Source organism: Protopterus annectens, chromosome 3.part0 (genome assembly GCF_019279795.1).
Source record: "Protopterus annectens isolate FY-2018-M chromosome 3.part0, PAN1.0, whole genome shotgun sequence".
In the NCBI taxonomy this organism is placed as follows: Eukaryota; Metazoa; Chordata; order Ceratodontiformes; family Protopteridae; genus Protopterus; species Protopterus annectens.
In genome coordinates, this window is record NC_056731.1 from 143,672,343 (window position 1) to 143,699,958 (window position 27,616).

The window sequence follows — 27,616 nt, forward strand, 5'->3', positions numbered from 1 at the left end:
TGTTAGGGGATGCAAGTGCCATAGGTACCACACTCTCCTGGTCAGTGCCAACTGTATGCTGTCCCTCGGCTAAGGCCATTGGTGATGAGGGATGTATCGGCAGTATGAGTGTGCGCATAGATGGGGTTGAATGCTCTGTACTGTCGATTGGTGGACCAACGACAGAACCTGTCAAACCTTCCTGTGCCAAAATATATGTCTCATCATCTCCACTATTAATGGCAGTGACTTCAGGTTCCCTGCTGCTTTCAGCCACCCCAAACTCAGCACCTGTGAGAGGAAGACAGGAAACAGACTTTACAATCTGTACATTATGTTAGAACACATGCACACATGAACACATGAACACATGCACACATGCACACAAATACACTCCTCAGCACATACACACACACACACACACACACACACACACACACACACACACACCAGCAATCCAACACATACTCAATAATGGGTGAAGGTGGGTGCCAGTATCACAAGGCAGTCACCTCACATGTGTCAGCATACAGAATATGTGTTACTCAAGACCATGCAGTGCAAGTGTAGATGGCCCTATTTAATGACATTATACATGGCTTTGATGCATGTGTGTAGTTGTTCAGTGATTGGCAACACCCTGGAACACAATGTGTACATGGACACAACATTGCTGTGCATGTATTATCAGCTCTGCAATGTCCTGTGCACCATCACTCACAAGTATACATACCATGGCTGCATGTATTATCTGTGTGGCACATAGATTACCATTACCTGGGAACACTACTCAAGCCCAAACACCCTAGCCCAAAAGTTCCTGGAATTCATAAACTCAAATGCCATGGAACAACTAGACACCATCCCCACAAGAGGAGATAACATACTTGATCTCATCATCACGAACATGGGAGCACAATGTTCAACACCGGGAGGTGTACCCTCACTGGTGAGATCAGACCACAAATCCACTAGGTATCCCCCCATAAAAAGAGAGCAGCAATGTGGTTCTGTAATTTTAACAGGGTTAACGTGAAACATGTGGTCCATAACCCACCGGACCATTAAACTGTGAGGTAAATCACTTACAATCTACCAGACTGAGACTGCATGGATAAGGCAACCCAAGCAACAAAGACTTGTAAAATCTAGCCATCTGGTGACCCCAGTAAAAGCTCTACAAAAAGGGAAGACACAGGATGGCAAAATCCATTGACCATGTACCATTGAAGGCCAGGGGTGGCCCATTCTCATTAATACTGGAGAACCGGGAATTAGAATGGCAGTTGCGTCTGGATGCGTTTAGACATCCTGGACTTAATAGCAATTGCAACATTGCACCGGTATTGAAACTAAGACGTTACCTTAGATAAATCAACTTGTGTAAAATGTATCCATCATAGGTACTCACACTAGTTGAATATTTGTATAGGTTAGGATGTGGTCCATGACCAAAAAAAGTGTTTTTGTACTGTACAGACAACAGTAGTTTATGATATCAGTATTTAACACTGAAGCACAATAAGGATATTAGTTAGTAATAACTTATACATTTTAGTTTAGGTTGATTTTTGATGTAGCTTTCAGCTATGGTCATGTTGTATATACATACTTTTTATAACAAACTGTTAGTCAGAAACATTGATGTTAAGTGTAGCATGTTTTATGTGGTTAATGGAAGTATATTTATTATACATTTTTTAATTTCATTTTTATATTTTCTAATATGTGAGCTGGTTTTCTGCATAATGTTTTAAACTAGTTGCAGTAAGTGAGCGCAAGAGCGCTTTCAGGTTCAAACGCAATACGCAACTTTGTTTAATTTTAGGAAATTGGTTAATGTCATTTCCTGTTTTCAGGATATTTATGTAGTGTCTTTTACTGGCACATCACTTTTACCTCTGATGAAGCTGCATATAATTGAGGCGAAAACGCTCTGTTTTATTCTGTTAATAAAATTGCGTTAAGGATTTATTTGTGGAGCTGCTGTTTGCTGACAAGGGGCCTCTGACTTACATTTGTTACCTTTGACAGATTGTGCCACTGCTTCTCAGATCATAGGTCACATATGTATGTATGTGACAAGCCCGGCCACTGTAGTGATCTATGTCCAAGGTCATCTGTGCCACACACACCCATGACAGTTATTATAGGGTACATGCCTGAGGTATATGTCAGACATGTTCATACACAATGACTGGCAATAATGGACAGTCATCATAGGTGTACAACAGCCCTGTGGATATGCATTCAGGCCCCTAATGTCTTATGTGACACACTGAGGGACTCCACAATACCTATGGATATGTGGATACCAAGGGACAGATGACATAACACATGGCTGTATGTACACATTGTTACCCAACATACATGTTGAGGGCTACCACCTATGTGGTACTGTCGGGATAGTATGTATAGTAAATGTGGATGACTATGCCATAGTCGGCTTACTGCTATACAGCATGTATTGGACAACAGGTATCTGTCTGTATGATACCCCTGTGTAGGATATGCGTCCCATCCAGAGAATGCATTGTAGGCCAATGCATGCATTTCCAAATGTGGATGGACATATCCCTAGTGTGTTTGTATGTACCTAAGAGGGCTATATGCCAAACAAGTGTGGTCCCAGGTACGGGTGGCGGTCAATGCCAGTGGTCACTGTTATAGTACCAGAAGGACCCAACTGTTACTGAGTTCCCTATAACTGTGTGCCATTTGTCAGGACATCATCTAATGATTGGTTATAATCATGCTGTTGAGGTTGTGTATACTACCAGACTGCAAATCCTTGACAGGTATCGACAGTATCACCCACAGCATACTGTCAACCCATGTCATACACACGTGTACCCATGTTAGTACATATCTGTAGTAGAATGCATATTGGCCATCGAAAGATACTATGAGATGTTAACAATGTGTACAACAGGGTATGTCACACGTTCCATGTGTCCACTATGCACGTACATGCAGACAGTGCGCACCCACCATGTTCACAGATGTACACCTGCTAATCTGTAATGCACACACCACACACTGTTCACTCACTAACACATGCTGGCAACACTGTACACTTCAGCCAAGTGGCACATGGGTGGACAATACCTACTTAGACCTAACAGTGGTGTAAATAATGCTACATTGACAATCAGAGCTGTGATGCATAATGCCTGCTCAGATATACCTACAAGGATATCATTACACTTTCCTGTTGACAACCTGCTAATATTGCTACACTGCTATAATGTCACCCTGTGCATCAGAACCATGTTAGCCTGTTCCTGCATCAATGTTGCAGAAGACAGGAGGTGGCACAGGTATCATCATATGCACAGGGTGTGTTGTTGGTTTGCCAGAGCCCGACACTGACCCATCCAATCGACGTGTGTAGAAAGGGAAAACAGTACAGCTTGGGCCAATGTTGATATAATGTGTGAGTGTATGTGTGAGCCCTACTTGTTTGGTTACTGTGTGTGTGTCTGAATGCACATAGCTCCACCATGTGACTGCCATATGCGGGAGGTTGTGAGACAGCCACAGACTGTACCTGCTAGGCTGTACAGATCACTGTCTCTGGGCACAGAGACAGTACCTGTGCCTGGCAGGGGTGCTACAGGCAGTATTGGGTATCAACCCTGACTGGGTACTATCATCAGAGGCAGAGGTATGATGACTGGACCCATGTCCCTGCTGGGACTGGCCAGAGCCATGTGCACATGGTCTACTAGGACGGTCAATAGACAGGCCAGCCCCAGCATTGCTGGGGTTGGTACTGCCACTACGGGAGCGGCTGTGATCTGTGTGCCATCCACATCGACTGCCAGCTGTTGCTGTTCCTGGCATGCGTCCGTGTCAATGTCTCACTTGTCTCGCATGTTCCTGGCTCATGGAAGAGACATTGTGGAGAGCGTCTATTGTCTTCCCCAATGTCTGTCAATGATCTCTGTGAAATTCCGGACGGCACCGGCAAGGTCACAAATGCTGTCATTGATAGCGCTGTAATGGGCCCTCTGCACCCTTAGTCCCTGTCTGGTGTACCTTTCCATACGTGCCTGTGCCTGCATTACAGCCTAGAACATACTGGAGGATTAATACCTTTGGGGGCACGTCTGCCAGGGGCAATATGACCAGTGGTGCTCCCCAAGAACCCCTGGACATCCGCCTATGTGGTACCATTCCAGGAATCCAGCTATGGCTGCTGTTAGGGGATGCAAGTGCCATAGGTACCACACTCTCCTGGTCAGTGCCAACTGTATGCTGTCCCTCGGCTAAGGCTATTGGTGATGAGGGATGTATCGGCAGTATGAGTGTGCGCATAGATGGGGTTGAATGCTCTGTACTGTCGATTGGTGGACCAACGACAGAACCTGTCAAACCTTCCTGTGCCAAAATATATGTCTCATCATCTCCACTATTAATGGCAGTGACTTCAGGTTCCCTGCTGCTTTCAGCCACCCCAAACTCAGCACCTGTGAGAGGAAGACAGGAAACACACTTTACAATCTGTACATTATGTTAGAACACATGCACACATGAACACATCAACACATGCACACATGCACACAAATACACTCCTCAGCACATACACACACACACACACACACACACACACACACACACACACACACACACACACCAGCAATCCAACACATACTCAATAATGGGTGAAGGTGGGTGCCAGTATCACAAGGCAGTCACCTCACACGTGTCAGCATACAGAATATGTGTTACTCAAGACCATGCAGTGCAAGTGTAGACGGCCCTATTTAATGACATTATACATGGCTTTGATGCATGTGTGTAGTTGTTCAGTGATTGGCAACACCCTGGAACACAATGTGTACATGGACACAACATTGCTGTGCATGTATTATCAGCTCTGCAATGTCCTGTGCACCATCACTCACAAGTATACATACCATGGCTGCATGTATTATCTGTGTGGCACATAGATTACCATTACCTGGGAACACTACTCAAGCCCAAACACCCTAGCCCAAAAGTTCCTGGAATTCATAAACTCAAATGCCATGGAACAACTAGTCACCATCCCCACAAGAGGAGATAACATACTTGATCTCATCATCACGAACATGGGAGCACAATGTTCAACACCGGAGGTGTACCCCTCACTGGTGAGATCAGACCACAAACTAATCTCGCTGGAGGTCCTCATCCCACCCCCACCTGAAATAAAAAAGACCACAGTAAAGAACTTCTCAAAAGCCGACTTCACACTTCTAAAGACTAGTGTGGTCTCCTTTAAGGCCCCCGAGCCAGCGGAAAACAGTACTCAAGCCGCTGAATCACTTACAAATGCCTTCTACCAGCACCTGCAGGACTGCATGGATAAGGCAATCCCAAGCAAAACAAAGACTCTTTGTACCAAAGGCAAGCATCCAGTCTGGTGGACCCCAGCCATAAACAAACTCTACAACAAAAGGAGGAAGCTACTACAAGATAGAGCAAAATCCTTAAGGTAAGACACCCTTGATCACTATAAGTAAAAACTAAGAGCTCTCATAAAATCATCCAAAGCAAATTTCGAGAGAAAAATAGCTAAAGACTCAAAAGACAATCATAAGGCCTTCTTTAGCTATGTTAGAAACCTGGGAGGAAACTCCCAGATATGCTCAGAGCTAGTTCAAAATGATGTGAAGATTACTGATCCTACAGACATTGCCAACATACTGGCTGACAGGTTCAGTGCAAACTTCTCCCCTCCCCCTAAAAGGAGAGATATCTATACCAAACGATTGCAGCCCCCAAACATCTCCAGCCAAGTGAGAACTGCTCTCTCCAAAGCAAAAACACAGCATCCATGGGACCTGATGGTGTCCCCGGCTGTGTGCTCCATGAACTCAATGAGGAATTAAACCCACAGCTAGGACAGCTGTTTAATCAAAGTCTTACCTCTGGATACGCATTCCAGGGGTGGCGCACTGCAACTGTGGTACCACTTCACAAGCGGTACCTCCACCGACCCTGGAAATTACCGCCCATTAGCTTGACAAGCCTTATCTGCAAAGCCATGGAGAGGATCATAATGGACCTCATAAATAAAGACATAGGGAATTTGCAGACTTTGGATCCAACCCAGTTTGGCTTTGTCAAAGGCAGATCATGCCTTTTAAACTTGGTTGACTTTTGAAACAGTCACCAAAGCCATTGATGAGGGAAAGGCAGTCCATACAGCCTACCTCGATCTGGCTAAGGCCTTCGATACAATACCCCACTCGGGTATCATTGAAAAACTCATCAGCTTAAATGTCAACCCATACATCACAAGATGGGTTGCAAACTGGCTGAGTGACAGAACCCACAGGGTCAGAGTTGCTGGCGCCATGTCAGACTCAAAGCCTGTCACAAGTGGTGTCCCACAGGGCTCAGTCCTGGGCCCACTCTTGTTTGGCATCTACTTTTCCGAAGTACAAGCAAACACAGGAGGGTTATGGCTGACAAAGTTTACAGATGACTGCAAACTGGGCACCATAGTAGAAAACACATCTGACACAGATATCTTTCAGAAGGGTCTCACAGTAACGGATAACTGGTGCCAGAGCCACGGCCTAAAGTTAAATGCCAAAAAATGCATAGTCATACCCTTCGGGAAAAACAAGGTTACCCCTAGCTACCAAATAGGTGGCAATCCACTGAGCACAGAAGAAGTTATCAGGGACCTGGGGACCCAGGTTGATAGTAGTCTGTCATTCGACACCCATGTAGCTAAAGTAGTTAGGAAGACCTTCTACATTGCCCACCTTATCATGAAGGGATTCTCATCTAGATCAAGGGAGGTCATAGTCTCCCTTTACTCATCACTCATCAGACCAATGATTGAGTACAATGCCCCATTTGGATTGTATCTGACCCGACACTTGCAGCAGCTGGAGAGGCCACAAAGTTCCTCACCAAAAGGATAAAGGGTCGCAAAATCTGGCCTATGCTGCCCCACTGAAAGAACTCCAGCTCTATTCAGTCGCCGCTTGCTCAGAGGTGACCTTTGCCTAACATACAAGGCCATGTTAAACCGAGATTTGATGCATATGCTTCACCTCAAAAATCTAGATCCATCAGAGCCACAAGGCGGAGACTTAAACCTTGACACGGCTATTAATAGGACGTGCTGGAGGGATAGATTCATCACCCAAAGACTCCCTATGCTGTGGAACAAAATCCCGGTACATGTGAGGCAGAGCACCTCGCTGGCCTTGTTCAAGAGAAATCTTGACCAATGGATGGGAGATCGCAGATATACCCCAGGGATTACCTCAGTGTCACTGCTCGACAGAGGCACAGCAAAATAATGGGTATAGTTCCCCATACTAAAGGGGTGGCGTAAGCCACAAAACGATGGGCTAGGCTTGTAAATGCCCTCGGGCAGATAGCCTAGTATGAACCTATGAACCTATGAACTATGAACCTATGTATGATTACAGTGTCTGTGTCCATAGCAGATAATAGTGGGGACAGGTGTAGCACATGCATGCTATGTACACACACAGGATGAGTGGTGCATGTAGATGTGAAGGAATCCCAGTGCTCAACATGGCAGTTGTACAGTGGTTATGGTTGCAACATTAAACACCACACATACCCAATGTGTGTCATGTGACCTATACACCCAATAGCATTTCGGGACATATATGTGACACTTTGTACAGATGGCGACTGCTGTGCATATTGTGTATACTGGCATATGTAAGCACACACACAACATGCTATGCATATTGTGTATAGGTGCATATGTTTGCACACACACAACTTTGAGGTGCAAAGCAATGACTGCTATGTATACATGGCTTTGATGCGTAGAGGGGAACACTGACCTATATTTCCCTAAATGACACACCTGTTGTCATGACACATACCACACAGACAGATTACAGGTGTAGTGTGGCACTGTCTTTATCAAAGAGGTGGCTACTGTCCACCTGTGTCCCATGTTTCCTTATCACACCTTTGGTGTTGGGTAGATCTCTACCTATGTGGCAGCTAATGGGTACAATGTTTTGGAAAGGTGGAATGGCACTAGTATCTACACTTGTCTACAGTCCATGCCTTGGTCACCACACACCTGTTGCAGTACATATGGCCCCATGTCTCTCTCTCTATATATGTATATATATCTATCCATCTATATATATATATATATATATATATATATATATATATATATATATATATATATATATATATATACATATCTATATACGTACATGTACACATCCATTGCTGTACACATAGATGTACATATAGGCACATGTACAGTCCACCTTTCATGGTGGGGATATCAGTTATGCGACAGTTGTGGGATGTACAGTTATGTGATTATATTGCACAGTGTTGTGCAGAATGCATGTGGGTGTCCTCAGCTCATGTAGCTTTAGCAGGCCTCCCCTGTAACACAGCAGATCTGACAAATCAGTCCCACAGCGTTTAACCAGGACATGACATATATCAGCACTGCATGCTGTTTTCTATGTATAGCACTGTGGTCACTGTAACTGGATGGGGTGTAGTACCATGTGCCATTATCATCATGCATCTTGTGGTTACTCATGGCTACTAATGTGTGACAGACCACCGCCTAGCATGCTGTACCTGGACTGCAGTGCCGTGGCTACGTTCACAATTACACAGCCACTTTGTACATGGGTGTGTGAGGTGCCCAATAGGGAGCATTGCCTAACACTGTGTTATGTGTTGAAGAGTGTTGCACAGCCCCATGATAGGCCTCTACCCCTGAGGTACATCATGTGTGTGTGGATGACATGTGGGATACTGAAGTGTGACCTTACAGCGGGTGTGTGGTAACGCCATATGTAGCATGTTTTTGTGTACTGCATATGATAAACGTGTTATGTTGTGTACAGCTGTAGCAACTATGCCTATCCAATGTGCAGTACGGTGTTGCCACAGCTGTGTCTGATGCTCTGTGTATTGTATGTCATTGAGGCAGCTACTGACATTACTGAGCTGTGCAACGTCTTACAGCAAACATGCACGGCATGCATTATGCGTAGGTGTGTTACGTGTACATGGCCTACACCTCACCTATGACATGCACATTTCATTACCAACATTGCAGTCATACCACACTCATCAGCATGGATTGTCCGCCCTGCTGTCCCACCAGAGGGACCTACGAGAATATGAGAGAGTTTGTCAGTGGCCGCTACAGTGGGTATGCTAAACTACAGTGGAACAACAGTCAACAGTCACAGGTGTGGAGATAATATTCCAAATATCAGTACTGCATAACACTAGGCAGCACAACTGCTAAACACACAGTACACATCTCACGTAGACATAATCTAACAATACAGTTAACTGTAGTCTACAGATAGGGCATGTTACCTGCTTGCTCCATGTGAACATGCTGGGTGGCTCCGGCCTCCATGACAACACATGTCACAGGTTGTTGCTGCTGTTGTCCAGGAGCCACCACGCGTAGGAGCAGCTCCTCCACTTTGGTGAGGGGGGGATGAATGGCCACCCCACCACCTGTGGCAAGCTGTTGTCTTTGGATATCAGACACATGCCGCCAGACATGTCTAATTAAATCACTGCAGTGATGGCGTACCTGCTCATATGTCCGGTTATGCATGCCTATGTCATTTACCCAATGAACAAGATCCTGCCACATTGCAGTCCGCTCCTGCTGGTGCTGGCTGCTTCGGGAAAACAGCATAGTGTACTGCTGCACCAGGCTTTGGACAATTTTCTCTTCCTCTGCTGCTGTATATGATGGATTGCGTTGGTGGGCCATCTGGCTGAAAAAGATATGAACAATATGTGTGAGTGAGTCCTGTGGCACACTTTAAACCTTTAACCAAAGATATCACTTTACAGACATATATACCATCCATTTCTCTGTCAGGGGTTACACACATTCACTACCACTTATTGGTTCTCAGGCCACAACTGACTAACAGTGCCTGGCATACTCCATATATCACAGCACTATGCAACAGTACCTGGCACACTTTTTGTGACACAATGCACAACTTTGACACATGGGTATATATCATGCCAATGAACGAACAGAGATGTCATCCATTGCAATGAATGTAAAGTACAGTTACAGTAGTACCATTCAAACACACTAGTCATTGATGCCATAGCCCTGCCTAACATATATGTACAGTTGTTACTATAGGTGGCATACTGCTGTCACAGAGTATATATGTTGCTGGATACACATGTATACCCTGTAACACACATATGATTGCATCCATGGTACAGGCATAATTACACACACATCAGATGAACATACAATGCACCACTGTATGCCAACACAGTTGAGCATTACCTGTGTACCATACAGTACTGTGTGCCACTACTTATAGACCCTTATGCCTGAGATTTGTCCTCTGTGCAGACTACAGGAAACACACGACAGTGTTTCCAAGCAATGTGAACACACACCATACTGTGCTATTTAGGCCTACAGCTTCAGGTAGTACTACAGTTCCTATGGGAGTTGGATTCACCAGCACTACCACTCACTAAGCATACATGTATTGCTTTAGCCTACAATTAGACACCACGGTCGTCGACAAGGAACTATGTCACATTGTATGCCATACTACTATGTCTGCCTAACAGTACAATACACATCTTAAAATGGCATCACAGCTAGGATAGACACTACCATGTCAGATACAACTTCACACTAACCTATCGCACCTTTACAGACCTTGCACACATTCAGCGTTACACTTATTCAACCTCACATAGCAGGTATTGCATTGAGTACATGTGTGAGTGCATAGTGTCATGGGTAGGTTATATGCTATTGGCCCTAGGGCCTACGGCAGCCTAGCCATATGCTACCCTGGCCTTTGACACACATATACTTTGATTTCACTTACCCCTGCCAAACAAAACCACAGAGGGGGTTTCTGGGGTGTATTACCAATCTCCCAAACACTCCTCAGGGGTATTTATGACAACTGCTGATGGAGAGCCTTGTTTGCTATTGCTAGGTGGTCTATTCCAGTGTATGGCATATCTCTGAGATAGGAACCTATCCCTCCAGCATGTGCTGTTTAGTGAGCTGATGAGGTTTAGGGCCCTAGAGTGTGTATCCCGGAGGGATTGTGATATGTTGCCATGGTGGTTGCCACCCAACTATGGGTGTGACATACCTCTGTATGTCCGGCAGAGATCACCTCTGTGTGGCTGGTATGCAATACAGTCTAGATGTGGTTTTGTGAGTCAGTCTACATAGGGCATCTGTTTGCGGCCAGTAGTACCCTCTGTGAAGTATGTCTGTGGCCTTTCCATCTGCTGTAGTTGTCATGTGAGGTACATACCACACAGGGCATTGTGATGAGTAGAGGGGAACACTGACCTATATTTCCCTAAATTACACACCTGTTGTCATGACACATACCACACAGACAGATTACAGGTGTAGTGTGGCACTGTCTTTATCAAAGAGGTGGCTACTGTCAACCTGTGTCCCATATTTCCTTATCACACCTTCGGTGTTGGGTAGATCTCTACCTATGTGGCAGTTAATGGGTACAGTGTTTTGGAAAGGAGGAATGGCACTAGTATCTACACTTGTCTACAGTCCATGCCTTGGTCACCACACACCTGTTGCAGTACATATGGCCCCATGTCTCTCTCTCTATATATGTATGTATATCTATCCATCTATATATATATATATATATATATATATATATATATATATATATATATATATATATATATATACGTACATGTACACATCCATTGCTGTACACATAGATGTACATATAGGCACATGTACAGTCCACCTTTCATGGTGGGGATATCAGTTATGCGACAGTTGTGGGATGTACAGTTATGTGATTATATTGCACAGTGTTGTGCAGAATGCATGTGGGTGTCCTCGGCTCATGTAGCTTTAGCAGGCCTCACTGGCTGTAACACAGCAGATCTGACAAATCAGTCCCACAGCGTTTTACCAGGACATGACATATATCAGCACTGCATGCTGTTTTCTATGCCACACACTATGACATACATAGATATATGCACATAACAACCTTCAACAACAGATATCTGTCCACCATTCACTAACAGTTGCAGTATGTCCCTTGCCCTATGCACATATGCAGATACAGATAGAAATATACTGCTGACACACATGGATGATTTGCAGTGTGTAGAGTACTCTTCAGGAACATCTACTACATGCCAACACATCCATATGAGTTACACATACCTTACCTTTGTATTTCCCTGCTCTGTCTGTTACAGTTTTGTAGGTTTTTTTTTTTTTTTTTTTTTTATAGGTTGGTTGTTTGTTTTGGGTTTTCTCCCTCTGTTTCTCTCTTGGTTTCTCTCTCTGTTGTCTTTGTCTCTGTCTGTGTCTCTCTCTCGCTCTCCATCTCCCTGTACCTGCAATGATATTATTGCATGTGTAGACAACAGGTACAGCCTGCTTTTCTAGGTATCTGCACTTGTGCATGTGACAGCCTCTGCACCAATTGCTACCCACCATTCAGTAATTGCATGCAGCCTGCTGTGTGCTGATTGCATTACTCACTGTGATTGCAGCCCACTGCTATAAAATGCTAGGTTAGGTAGGCATAGCCCTTTCTACTTTCCAAGGTGGGGCCCATGCTTGTTTGCTCTGGACACCGTTGTGTCAGTCAGAAGGTTGGTATATGTCTCTTATCTGAAGCTATGGTTGTAGCCAGTGATATGCATGTTGTACACAAATCTGAATGTTGCTGCTTCCAGTACACACTTCTCAGTGTAGACATGTACTCACCCCTCCAAATTCTAACACAGGATACATGGGAGTATGTACTCTCTTTCTGAATTAGACATTTAACTGCCATACAAATGTGGTTAGTGCACTGTATTCCTGTGGCACATGCAGTGTTTGTGAACTGCTATACTGTAATTATTATGTTACTCACCTCTGAACAGTTTGTGGTTTATTTGTGTTGCAATTAACACAGGTTGCTCAACACAACTGCCCATATTTCAGTACTGAGTATGCCTACCTACACCCTGGTTTTTGCCTGAATACACAGGTGTGTGTTGTACCTTTGGGTAGGGGTGCAGAACTGCAAAGAGCATTTTTTATTATCATGTGAGGTTTATCTTGCTGAACATACAGGATTGCTGTGTACCTGTTAGTCTATCAAGGCAAGTAGTCTGTCTGCGTAGCTCCCACCTGTGGACATATCCAGATGGTAGCTAGAGGTTAGCCTATTATACTTTGTCTGTGCACCACACCAGTCTTTTCAGCAGTGGCACATTGGCATTGTCACAGTTGGTTGTTAGCAGTACATGGCTACATCCTGTGATATTTCTGTGTTGTACTCCTACATAAGGGCATACTTGTGGAACTCCTTCCAAAGCTATTTGCAGAGTGTGTAACAACAGTAATGCTGATATGTCTGTGTGTTTCTGCCTCTGCCAGGCCTCAGATACTCTCAGGTATGTATTTGAACGGCCTCAGTGAAAGGTACATATACGTTAGATACACCTGCAATATATTACAGACATATTGCAGTTGTGACTTTCTTGGGAATCAGAGCATATGTATACCTACACCTTTTCTGACATGCAAGCAGTGTCTACTCTCACCTATTGAGATTATTCATTACGTGTGATTCCATTCTTGTCTGCCTAAAATTAGTACTTTCCAGAGTGATTCAGTGGGGCACAGCTAACATTTGTTTACAAATCAGGGACATCCCTGTAAAGCAGTTACAGTTGGGGTGTCTGCCTCTGCCCTAGTCAACTTTGCCAGTATTTATCCTGGTCTGATACTGTGTGGTGTTTGTAAGGTGCTACTGTAACATTATTCCTTACTTGGATGGCTGGTTCTCTTTTCACAGTCATGTCATGCAATTCCACAACAACTGCTGGTAAAGACCCACAGAAAAGGATTTGTGTTATACCATTCCTAATTTCCATTTACATTTCCTCTTTGTAATGCATGATATATTTATGTCAGCACCAAGTTATTTGTATATCTACTGTGGCTTAGTGGTAATTCATGCAGTCTATTGTGTCACTGGTCTGCGGTTCAAGACTGGCAGAGGTCTTTTCTTTTGCTGCTGAGCAGAACAAGGGCCCTTCCATAGAGTGACTAAGGCACTTTTAAGCAGTTGTAAGCGGGTTTCCATGGGTTTGCATGATGCTTAGCAATACTAAGCTAAGCGCACACATGCGCACACTCACTTAAACCCGCTTACTACCGCTTAAAAGTGCTTACTCCCACTAACCCCTGCGCTAATTTCTTTTAAAGAAAAGAAAATGGGGAGATAGGAAAGTGGTGAAAAAGGGGGCACAAAGAGGAACAGACAGTAGGTAAACAAGCTCGGGATGTGCAGGACAGGTGTAGGGAAGGTTCATAGCTGCCCATTTCTTTACCAGCAACAGCTGTGCATATGCAGTAAATTTGGACTGAAATTTGAAACCTTCCACTCCTGGGAGAGGGGTGAGGACAACAAAGTATGTTGTATTGCCAATTATAATTATCAGTTTACATGTCCAGTAGACATGTGTGCAAAATGGGCAGCTATGCATGGGGCATAATTTTTTTGTGGGTACAGATTGCCCTTTTTTTTTTTTTCCAGGTGAGAGTGGAAAGTGAGGTACAGGAAGTAGGTATGTTCGGGGATGTAGGTTGGGGAGGTAAACAGACAAGACAGACAAGACACATACAGGGGCGGTGTATGACACATGGGGTGGGTGAATACAATTGAGGGGGACAGATGTTTGGAAATCGCAAGCCCCTGAGCCCACAGATGGTAACAGTGGAACTGAGATCTCCACCCATGGGCAGTCATCACTGCACCTTCACAGCCCCGAGGGGGGCTGCGTAAGACGGACAGGCTCACCCATGAGACGCGCCACTCTCGCCTCAAGCTGGCATAGGGGATCAGCGACTGAATGCTGGATCTCCCTACACACCACAGCCCGGACCCTCCAAAGGGTGATGGGTGGCCCTTCTCCGCCCACGTTTGCACAGGAGGACGAGCCCCATCCCCTGCAGTGCTTCCACCCGAAGATGGCACAGGACCAATGGAGGAGGGGAGCCCGGGCTGGGCACCGGACCTGCTGGTGCCAGGTGCACTCGCCAGCTGAGGAGGGACAGGTGGGTCTGCTGGGACCGGCCTTCCCATACGTTCTGTGATTAGGTGTGTTTAATTACAACATAAACAACAGCATTCCAGATTAGTTGTAACAGCATGCAGTAATATTCCCATTAAAACAACACACCACGGTTCCAACAGATGAACAGCAAGCATAACACATGGATATATTGAATGACAGTGGATATTCCAACAGCATGCAGGGATGTTTGGTAGAAACAGGCCACCATGACTGTGGGGTTTGAACAGGGCACATGCATCAACATGAATGTAAATATTTATAGAACAATAGGACATATCTCCCAAGAAATATTTAAGATTACACATACCCATTGAGGTGTGGAATTGTATGGTTTATGCACATACAGTAGGGTGTAGAAAAAACCTCGATTAGCATCTTATAATTACTTTTACTCTACACTACATTCCTAGTGACTGCAGGTGTATATCCCCTACATGAATAATTACACTTACCACCATGCATTAGGTTGTGTAATGGGTTTGGCTAGTTCAATATATGCCTGACCTATATCTGACATACCAAGATGCAGATGTTACTGCTACATATTCCATGATTACATTTATATTTCTTTATCTACATATCTGGATGTTTTCACATGACATTTTCACTTCTATTTGTACAGAACCCTGCATTTCTTGACACACACTCACATTTCTGGGGAACATATTAACATGCTTCTCGTGTGCCAGATTTACTTATGCATGCCAGCCAGTAACTGACTGTTGAGGACTGTATAAATGCTTCACAGCTACTAGCACTTCCATCACCCACTTTATATGGGACTGCACAACTGTGGGTTGCCAGGACTTTTTAAAACAGTACTATTTGTATAATGCAAGGGTACAACAACATTTCACACTAAGTGGCACAGACACACTCCGGGTTTTAGACCTTTATTAATGACATTACACACTTTTCCACAGGCTCACTCCTTTATTTGTTATAACGGTGCATATGGAAGACATATTCAAGACATATTATACCTTTATTAATAGGTTAGAACACTATTTTTCAGGCTCACTCACTTATTTTATATGACAGTACCTGTAGAGATATTATTCCGGACATATGTTACCTTTCTTAATGGGTTACTACACTCTTTTTCTGGCTCTCTGACTTTTTTATCTGACAGTACATGTAGAGGAGTTATTCAGGCCATTTCATCATCATCATCATCCCCCTTTTTCCCATTTACATGGGGTTGGGGTATCGTATTAACTGTCGCCAACTCTCTCGATTCAGTGCCACTCTTCTGCCTTCTTCAACACTAATGCCTGACTGTCGCAGATCTTCTTTCACACAATCCATCCACCTCTTTGCTGGACGCCCTTCTTCCTGTCTGTTCCAAATCTCCCTCACCAGATTGTCTTCAGCTTTTCTACACATGTGCCCATACCATCGTAATCTGTTCTCTTTGATCTTTTCTGCAATTGGAGCTACTTTGGCTTCTGCTCTTATGTCCTCATTTCTTCGCCTGTCCCGCAGTGTGCATCCTATCACCTTTCTCAGGCACTTCATTTCCATCACTTCTTGCTTCTTCAACTATTCTGCCTTTACTGCCCAGATTTCTGTACCATACAGTAGTACTGGTCGCACCACTGTCTTGTACACCTTAATTTTCAGCTTCTTTGGCATTCTTCTGTCATATACTACACCTGATACTCTATGCCAGTTGGCTGCAGCCCCTCTGATTCTAGCTTTGACCTCTACATTCAGGCTACCCTTCTTCTAAACCACCCCTCCCAGATACTTGAAGCTGTTTACCTGTTCCACTATCTTCCCATCTGTCTCTATTCTGAGCTTCTTCTGATTTCCCCAATCTGCTGCCATTACCACTGTCTTATCTGTGCTTAGTTTCATCCCATGTGCCTTCAGATTTGCATTCCATTCTCCTATCCTTTGCTGAAGTCCTAGATCAGAGTTTGCCTTTACTGCCACATCGTCTGCATACAGCAGCTTTGTTGCTCTGACCCCTCCAACCTGTTTGCTGATGTAGTCCATTACCAGTATGAACAGCAGTGGGCTCAGAGCTGAACCCTGGTGTTCACCCACTCCCACTGGGAACCCCTCAGTGAGGCCAAACACTGTTCGTACTTGAGTCACTGGGTCCTTGTACATAGCCTGTACTAATTCTACCAATGTTTCTGGGACTTCAAACCACTGCAGTACTGCCCAGATCAGCTTTCTTGGGACCTTGTCATATGCTTTCTCCAAGTCTAGGAAAGCCCAGTTTGACTCTCTCCTCTTCTCTAGTTTCTTCTCAAGTATCTGTCTCAATGCAAACATCGGGTCAATTGTGCTGCATCCTGATCTGAATCCGAACTGTTCATCTCCCATCTTACATTCTACTATTCTGTGTATCCGTTTATCAATCACCCTCTCCAGAACTTTCATGCAATGTGGTAGGAGTTTGATGCCTCTGTGCAGTCCATAGTTGTGGATGTCCCCTTTGTTCTTGTACACTGGCATGAGTATGCTTATTCTCCAGTCATCTGGGATATGCCTTTCTCTCCACACTGCAATTAGTACCCTCAGGAGCCATTTCTCCCCTAGCTCACCCAGCATCTTTATCATATTTGTTGTGATCTCATCTGAGCCTGCTGCTTTCCCTGACTTCATTTTCCTTAGTGCTGCTCTTACTTCTTCTAAGCTGGGCTCCTCTTCTACTCTCATTGTAGGCTGTTTCTGGGGCAGTACCGCTTCTGTGGGGTTTTCTTCATTCAGAAGCTGCTGGAAATACTCTTTCCATCTGCCTTTGATGTCCTGTGGGCTGGTAAGCAGGTTGTTGCTGGAATCCCTTATGAAGGGTGTCTGACTATCTTCTTTATCTTTCTGTCTTTGCCTTGCAACCTGGTATAGTTTCTTTGTGCCCCTAACTGAGTCACTTTATTCAGGCCATTTATGGCTGTATTATTGGACTACAAGGAAAAAGGCTAGCTGGTAAAATACAGTAACTTCTGCACAGCTTGAACAGAGTATAACACATGTATAGCCAACACTAGTGTTCCACCAAATTTCAGGCTAAATCCACTCGTAATGATAAAAAACAATTGTTTATTGAAAATAAAGTTTAGCGCTTTCATCTGTTAAAAATCAGACTTCCTCAGAACCAAAATGGAGTACTTCCTGTTCACATTTAAATAACCTTTTTGGCGCCAAAAATTCAAAAGGAAATGGAGCTCTTAAAGAGACATAGTCATAATAACTCCATATATACATACTACTATGCTAAAAACAACTAAGCATTTCAACAGATCCAGTGTGCTAATATAAAAAATGACAATATAAATATAATGACATTGAAAAATAAAAATAAAATGCAATAAAATACACTCTGCACGTACTAACTTCATCTTAAAACATACTCCAAATATATGTTTATAATATATATTACGAGTGGATTTAACCTGAAATTTGGTGGAACACTAGTGTTGGCTATACGTGTGTTATACTCTGTTCGAGCTGTGCAGAAGTTACTATATTTTACCAGCTAGCCTTTTTCCTTCTACAGTCAGTTTCTGGTGTTGGTTGGTTCAGTTATTGGACTACAACACTTTATTTCATGCTCTCTCATCTATTTTTTATAACAATACATGCAGAATAATCACTAACCTGTCTGGTGGAGTAGCCTTAGCAACCTATCTGCATAGGCTTGCTGATTCACAGCACGGTCACCTGCAGCTGTAAAGTAAATTAAGGGATATTGAGACATACCTATCCATTTTAAAGAATCAATTATCAATTCCTACAGACTGCATTCCATGGCTACCTACTCAGTTGTGGGGCATCTTGCATCCCACGGGCCTCCTGTATCCATTGGTTCAGGCGGTCCTGCTTCTGTCTCTTCAGGTCTGCATGGTGGTGATGGACCTGCTCACCAGTCCGAGAAACGCCTGTGACACTGGTGAAGTCATGAGCTAACAGGTTCCAATCCTCTGCCTTGTACTCCGTCCCTTGGAACTGGCCCTGCAGGAGTCTTGACTCATGACGGTGGACAAAGAGCCAAACCATGTAGTTTGACTCCTCAATGCCCTAACGTTGCTCTTGGAAGCGTGCACCCTCTCCTCCACCAGCCATTCTAACTGCAGATGTGAGCTACAATCAGTTATGGCGAGTATTCCCGCCTATGGTGCTTAAATATGCCGCATTTCCTGCACTTTTTTGTGATTGGCCGTTTTTGAAAATTCTTGGCTGACTGCAGACCTGCTTAGTAATGGTTAATCTACCATTACTAAGTATATGTATGCTAACAGTGGCTGTTTCTCCTAAGATGTCATGGCTTAGTGGTTCTGTGCTTTGATTAGGATGCACAGAGTCCTGGGTTCGAACCTTGTCATTCATTTTATTTTCATACTGTCCAGACAGGCTAGGGGGTGTGGCTGCGTTTAAGCAACTTTGCTCTACGTTGCTCCACGTTGCCTACGGTGCGCTGGTTGGTGCGGTGCGCACATCCACACAAACAGATTGCACTGGTTAAAGCGCTATTTTGCTATGGGCATCTCTGTTGCGCTGGGTACAATACTCTTAAACTTTGCGCAACTCTATTGCGCTAGGTAAAGTGCTATTAAACTATGGGCAACTCTATTGTGCTGGATAAAGCGCTGTTAATCTGGGCAACTCTATTGCGCTGGGTAAAGCACTGCTTATATTTTGTTCACTGATACATTGGCCATTTCACTGCTTTTTACTGATATTTTAATCATATGTGTCAGGTATTATTCCATGTACTGATTTAAAATATAAATAAGAAGGGTACTGGTGGGGCTCGAACCATGAATGCCTCTTCTTTGTGCGAACGCTCTACCATTACGCTATTGCTATTTGGTATGATTTGCATAAACATTCTTTCTTATGATCTTCCATGTTGGAATTGCTAACTACAGCTAAACAATGGGCACACCCACGCACACATGCGCAAATACGGGCAGCTATTTCGGGAATTTAAAAAAAATAAAATTAATTTTTTACTTTTCATAAGTGTGATGGGGGTTTACAATGTCAGGGAGTGTGACGTTTGGTGCTAGGACATTTGAGTGGACTCGCTCTTGTGTGCCTTCATTTTCTTTTTACAAACCTTGCAGAAGCGTGGCCGTTTAGACTGCTTGGCAGTTGGACACGCCCCCTGCTTTCTTACCCGGTCCGTGTAAGACTTACGGTTGAGTCAGCGTGCCCTCATGAATGTTCATGGCACGCTGATGTCATACCATTCAACTGCAGCCTCCGAGTAAGACTTATTTAGTCTTACACGGAGGATTCGTGAATCCGTCCTTACATCTTATCATACAGAAGATATTTATGTATCATTTGCAGAAGCTATTATACTATGAATTTGGAAACTTTCAGCTTATTAGTAAAATTTTCCCAGAGAATGATCTTTTCGACTTAACATATCTAATCATATTTGAAAACAGCTGTTTACTCTTTTTTTCTAACAATCACCACTGAATTACTACATTCTGTTTTAATGAGATTTAACTTGGGAAACTATAATTATTTGTCATGGCATTCAGCACTAAATTTAATTATTCTTAAAGTTTATTTTACTTTTCCCTGGTATTCCAGTTTATTTTTTACCTTGGTGTTATATTCTTCTGTTGTAATAATTTATTTGCTTTGCTCTCACAACAGATGTGTTAATCACTGCATACCTTATAGCCCTTAAGACTGTATTGATTACATCCAGGTAGGTCTGTAACCATAGGAGAAGGAGCCAAATTATTATTACATATACTACATCTGAAATTGGATTATGTCAAGAGACCAAGTAATCAACTGCTTTTTTCTTCAAGTTCTGTCTCTGGGATTAGGAAAGGAGTAGAAAAACAATTGCCAGGAGCAGAAAACACTAAATCCCCTGAAATGGGTGGTGACATGAAGCTGAGAAAGGACCTAGAAGAAGCCTCATTAGATATCAATGTGACTTTATTATAAACATGCCAACATGGGTGGTCAGTGATGCAGGCTCACTGAATTATTTGCAAGAAATCAGCAGGCATGATGCTTGGAAATTACAAAACAGTTTGAGGATATGGTTAAAAAAATCCAAGTGCTGGAATCTACATTATAATAATGATTAGAGAAAAAAGAACAAATTGAAGGTGAATTGCATGGTCTGCTTTTTTTTTTCTTTTGTGTTCTGGAATGAGTAGTTCTTCCAGTCTATGTTTGAGAGGTTAAAGTCACCCAGGATCAGAGTAAAGGGTTGAATCTTGATAGATTTGAATAGGTTCAAATAGGCGGATTGGGCATCTTGAGTCAGATTTGGGGGCCGGTAGCTAGCTATGATTTGAATAGGGGTCTGGTCAATGGTTAACTGCACCTAGAGTGTCTCCTGTGTGCCATACTGTTTGACCAGCCTAGATGTGTGTATGTCTTTAATATATATTGAAACTCCACCTCCTTTGGCTTCACTGCCCACAGTTTGGGGTCTGAATGTATGATAGGATGAGTAACCAGATAAGGCTGGGGTGCTCTCCGCAGCTTTGAACCAGGTTTCTCCAACTGCACAGATGTCAGCATTTTCCAGGGTTAGGAATGCTTGCAATGAGTGCAATTTCATGTTTAGATTCCTAGTGTTTAGCAGCATGACCTTTAATTTGTGTTTTGTTGAAACTTTTATGTTGGTAGTGTTAACCTCATCACTTTTCCTAAAAAGGGCACTATAGGGGAGGCAAGAGCCTTTGCCAGAAGCCTGAAGCTCAGGTGAGACAGATGCAGTCCATCTCTGGCACAGCATCGTGGTCTGTCGATCATATTTTCCCAGGCTGTCAGGTACTGGATCCCCCTGGAATGACACCAGAAACTAAGCCAATTTTTAAATTCAATAATTTTCTGTTTGTATTGGGGCATCATTCTGGGTGATGGCAGAATGCTGATTAAGGCTAGGGACATACCTGCCTGGGACACATAATCAGCGGGCTCAATTATGTCTCTCTTCATATAGTCCAGAGAGGCATGTCTCAAGTCATTCATGCCAACATGGACTATGACAGAGTCATAACAGTACATGTTGTTGAGAGACTTGAGTGCATGTGTGATATAGCTCCACAAATCCACAGTGGAGCTATATTTGGTTTTTTTCGGAAGTCTGGTAACTTTGTACTCGGCATGTGTGATATGGCGGATTCTGGCACCTGACAGACAACTATTTGTGACTTTCTCCTTATCCAACCTAGTGAGAGGCACATCTGTGTGTCTCACAATGGAGTTTCCTATGACTAATATGGTGGGTTTATGGTGAATCCTTAGTGGGTGTGAGGCACAGGTGTATGGATTATGCATGGTATGTGATATGGAGGGCTGTGAAGATCGCATGCGTTTTTGCCTCAGAGGTCTCCTTTGTTTGGGTATGTTTATGTGGAGGACCTTCACATATGTAGGTGTGTGTTGTGTAGGTGTGGATGGTGTTTGAGGTGTAGTGATTGTGTTGACAACCTTTACAGCGCCAGATATACTGGCTTGAGGGGGAGAGAGCTTGGACTCTAGGTTCCTAATGTAATTGCATCTCTCTCTCAGATTATGTTCCTAGGCGTTAGTAGTAGATGGTTGTCTGTGTACATGAGGCAGTTGCTACACTGTCTCAGGATGCCCATATGAACCAGACTGGCAGGAGAAACGGTAGGAAATTGTCCATCCATATTTATCCGAATCTGAGGGAGAAAGGCCAGGGAGAGGTAAGGGGTGGGCCTAAAGCCCAAGTGCTTAAACCAAAACTAAGAGCTTAGAATAACACTTAAGAATAACACTTAATGATTTAGACAGGCTATAAACAAGCAGTAATAAATGCAACAGAAAAGATGCAGTTGAAAACTTTAGAGAACAGGCAGCAAGTAGCAGGAAAAAGCAAAGCAAGATGAAGTAACAGAGTACTTTTACTTACTGGATGTAGGTGAATATTAGGAAAACTGCCATGAAGGGCAAGTTTAAGCCTAGCCAATAACCCAAGGTCACAATTAAACCTTGTACCCTGTGTCTAAAAGGTGAATACCGTAACAATTGTATCAACCCCACCCACTTAAGGTAGCTGGTCCATACTTTTTCCTTTAGTTTCAGTAAAGGTTTTGTTAGAACAGAATTAGTACTGAAAAAATGCCCTGGACATAAGTGTTAATAACAAGTTATCCTCTCTGTATAGCTGTGTCCTGCACCTCGGCTGTCTGACAATGAAGTTAGTATATTTAATTATGGGTAGTGTGGCAGGGTAGGAGAATGTGCATCCTACTGTTGAAACTGTGAGTGTGTGTGTGTGTGTGTGTGTGTGTGTGTGTGTGTGTGTGTGTGTGTGTGTGTGTGTGTGTGTGTGTGTGTGTTGTTCAATATCTTCTCACTAGGATATTGTGAATCCAAGACTACAGTAAGTTCACATGTACCACTAATTACAGGCAAGGATGTTTAGAGTTAATGCTACAAATACATAAATTAAACTGATGGCACTGAGAACAAAAGAGTCAGCGATCCTTTTAAATTAATAGACAGCACTGCGTGTTATTTAGTAGGTCATCTGACTGTTTGTTTGCTGTGGTAGGAGATCACTAAAGAGAAACGTTGCTGGATTAGCTTTAATATATATATGTGTGTGTGTATGTATAACTATATTTGTCCATCTACACACACACACACACACATAATATATATATATATATATATATATATATATATATATATATATATATATATATACACATACATATACACATAAACTAGATAGGTACATAAGCATATATGTATGCATACATATGTATGCATGTATACTCACATATGCCATCTTTAAAGGACCACTTCATGCACTGCACACACTCACTTTAGGCATTTTTGCAGTATGAGTGGGAAGTCATTACAGACCTACATCGGACCAGTTGATGCAGTGAAAATGGGGCAGATATTTTCTCCCCATTAGGCCACAGCATTACCCAAGGAGTGGTGGCACAGTTCTTGATATGTAGTGACATCTTTATTTTCACTGGTAAGACTACGGTGCTCTCTGTACTGACACACACCCCACTTATACAATGCAGTCACTTTCTATGCACAGTCTGATAGCTGTTTCCTCCACTAGCGTAATGCTTACTGTGGTCTAATAACAAAAGTACTGGGTAATACTAGGTCTTCCTGCAGCAACCTGTCTTGTGAAATAGCCACCTCACAGGTTTGCCTTTGACTCTACTCTGTAAACCCTTCTTTTGGTATGTTGATCTTAGTCTTGTCCATAAATGTGGTCAAAGGTACAGCCACTTGGTAGAGTGACTCACTGCCTTGCCACTAGGGAAACATGTACTTCTCTGATTTCCAATCTACCCACCCTTCTGCCCTCTCAACCCCAGAAATGAGAACAGACATGCAACAGCTGACAACTCCTTCCCATTCTTTGATACACACAAATAAAGCAAAACCCAACAAATAACAAAACCTCAAAATGAGAAGCACTCACATCATTCTTACTCCTAACTAGAATCATCTTAGCAACTAGCAACTAGCAACATTTGCTGAGTAATTCTTCCCTACCTGCATATTATTTTTCATCAAGGCTACATTAAGTGCCTTTGAAATTTACATATTTTACATGTGTTGCTATACCCATGAATGATTTGCATTTGTCTTCCAAAACATTTGCAGTAGTAGAACAATTGTCTTTTTGAAAGCCTTCCTCATTCCTTTTGTACTCATCGTACCCTCACTTATTTAATTTCATTTTTGCAGCTTTAACAATGATAAGATCAGGAGAAAACCACTAAATCAGTTTAAAGTGCCACACATTGTATTTCTAATTACACTGATATTTCCTTTAAGCAATGCTATTGGGTTTCTCTTAAAAACTAAAAACAATACAACATTTTTATAACACACTCATAGCATGGCAGTATTACTCAAGGTAGAAGTAAAACCAGATTTAAATGTTTTTGTGTGACTAAATTATAATTCCAACATTACTTCTTTTCTAAATTGTCAGAAGTTTATCGTAACCTAAATCTTTCTACTTTCATATTGTTTCCTTGCATAGCAGCATCAGGCTTAGGCTTAGCCTGTGCATCATTGCATCATTATGATTGTTCCTTTCATAATAAGAAATACATTTCTAGAGCCCTTGTATTGTTAATAAATGGAACACTTTCACAGGTCTTATATGATGTGCATTTCTTTCCCCTAATGTATTTTATCCTTTGGGTTATGCACAAAAATATTCTTATGAAGACATGCACCATTACCCAATGTCAGTATGATAAATTAATAGATAAATACTGAACTCATGGCTTATGACACCATTTAAACACTATAGGCAAAGTGTTGTTGTCTTTGGCTTTTGACATGTATTTTTTTATCTGAAGTGTGATACTTTGTTCATTTATTGAAATCTGTTCTGAATAGTAAATTTCACTGAAACTAAAGCTTATTTGCTATCTTTTTAACAATTTGTCGCACATTTTCTTAACTACATATGGCTGAGAAATTATGGATATGATCATTTTTTTGCCTGATCAGTAAAGACATATTTGACATATGAATATTTTTAGAAGACATGGGATATCAGAAGAAGTATGATTTTATTTCATACGTTACTTTCACATTTTCCCATTCAGTACTAACATTTTCTGTCTTCACAACTTAATGTGTTTTCTTTTATTGAAAACACAATCCTGTTTTTGTCAACAAAAACATGTTCAACTCTTGAAATGGTTTTGAATTTATATACAGTATACTGCCTTTAAAATGAGGGCAATAATTTCAGTGGCAGTTATGATAAAAAACTGGATTCTTGCTTAGATTATGGCTTTTAGAAAGACGGAAGGAAATAGAAGTTAACATTTATAATTTTAATTTAGAATATATATATATATATATATATATATATATATATATATATATATATATATATATATATATATATATACATATATATAGATCGAGAGGGGGGGGCTTATTGTGTTTAAAATTGTGCATCAAAATCCAGAGAGCATTTTATGGGAAGTCCCACATTGCCTTAATTAGTGAATGTTCAATGTCTATGTCCAAGAATTGATACATGAGCACCATTCATGTGCAGTTATATTTTGAACACTTTTTCCTTTTTTCTAAAGGTGTTCCAGTGGATTTGATCGACATCGACAGGACTGGATAGACAGTGGCTGCCCTGAAGAGGTACTGTACAGGAATGATTTCTATTTGTTTTTTTTTTTCAAACATTGATTCTAGCTGTAGATTACAACAATATTTGTATCTCTTTGATGCCTATAGACTTCAGTGAGAGTTTTCTGTTTGTTCTGTCCTTTGCCTGCTGGCATACACTCAGTGCCCATTACCCATGAATTCCTTTCTCTTTTCTCCACCTCCCCATCCTCCTCAGGGGAAGTGGGGGTGTGCTTGAATCCTGCCATTATTTGTATTTGGGGTCTCTTCTTCAAGTAAAGCACACATCTCATTGTTTCTACTACACCTAAGACTGCTGTTTCCCCTTTAAGACAGGCAGGAACTGGAAAGTGGGCATGGAAAGGGATTTTCATTGAGTATTCAGGGGAAGTGTTAGCTGCACAGGTCAAGCACAACATCATTGGTATCAGTTCCAGTGATGCTACCCCCTTAATGAATGAATAGAATCCCACCTACAGCATTGAAAGCACTGTGCAGCCTTCACTGGGGCATGGCCCAGCTGCCAGCAGAAAACAAACCTTCCCACTTGATGAGTGAATTGACGTAAGCCACTCCCCCACCCCCATATAGATCCTTTAGTACCAAGGCCACTATCTAAACTCCAGTCAACTGAGTGACTGTCAAGGTTCCATCCCTCTAGTACATGAAACAATGCCACTGGGAGCATTTGAAAGTCATTAATTTAACCAAGAAATACCCATACATGCATGTCTGTCAGACATTTTTTACTTAAAAATGCTATGTGACTCCCTAATTTTCAAAAGAAAGAGCTAAAATATATGATTGAATTCTGCCATGTTAAAGGCCATATCTTACAAAATAAATTGCAAATAATCTGAATATATGTTCAATGAATCACGAGATGTTGATTATTGTGATGCTTAATTATGAAAAATATGACCAGGACTGTATTTTGTAATATTTGTTCAAAATAATGCATTTAGAAAACATTTGAGACATCTTAATGTCACATATATACCTTGTGTATTTATTACAGAGCTCCATCGGTGCATTTTGCATCACTGATCTACCCCAGTTAACAAATTCTATAAATAAATACATTTAAATTTGTGAAAATATGAACTTGTTCTGTAATCTTCATAAGCATTTCAGAAGTTCTTAAGTTTACAGCTGTCATGAAATTGAGGGAATTATATGTCAATACCCAAACTGAGACTAACAGTCTGTGTGTATGTATTATGCATGACAACAAACGCGTCCATTGTTGTTTGCTAAGGCTAGCTTAATACATAATGTCTGTATATTCAATAATGTTTCAAAAATGTGCATGTACAGCTCAACTGTGTTATTGCTTTCTTGTTTGAGACACAGCCTGAGTCAAAAGGTTGAG

The 27,616-nt window shown here is 42.3% G+C and overlaps 1 protein-coding gene across 2 annotated transcripts in view; it reads left to right on the forward strand.

Moving 5' to 3' along the window:
• Window positions 1–27,616, forward strand: part of PLXDC2 (plexin domain containing 2) — a 3,345,655-nt gene that overhangs the window by 2,685,210 nt on the left and 632,829 nt on the right. For both annotated transcript variants that reach the window (XM_044064643.1, XM_044064642.1), the window contains exon 10: window positions 26,196–26,256. In XM_044064643.1, coding sequence (XP_043920578.1) covers window positions 26,196–26,256 — 61 coding nt within the window. The remainder of the gene's footprint in view (window positions 1–26,195; window positions 26,257–27,616) is intronic.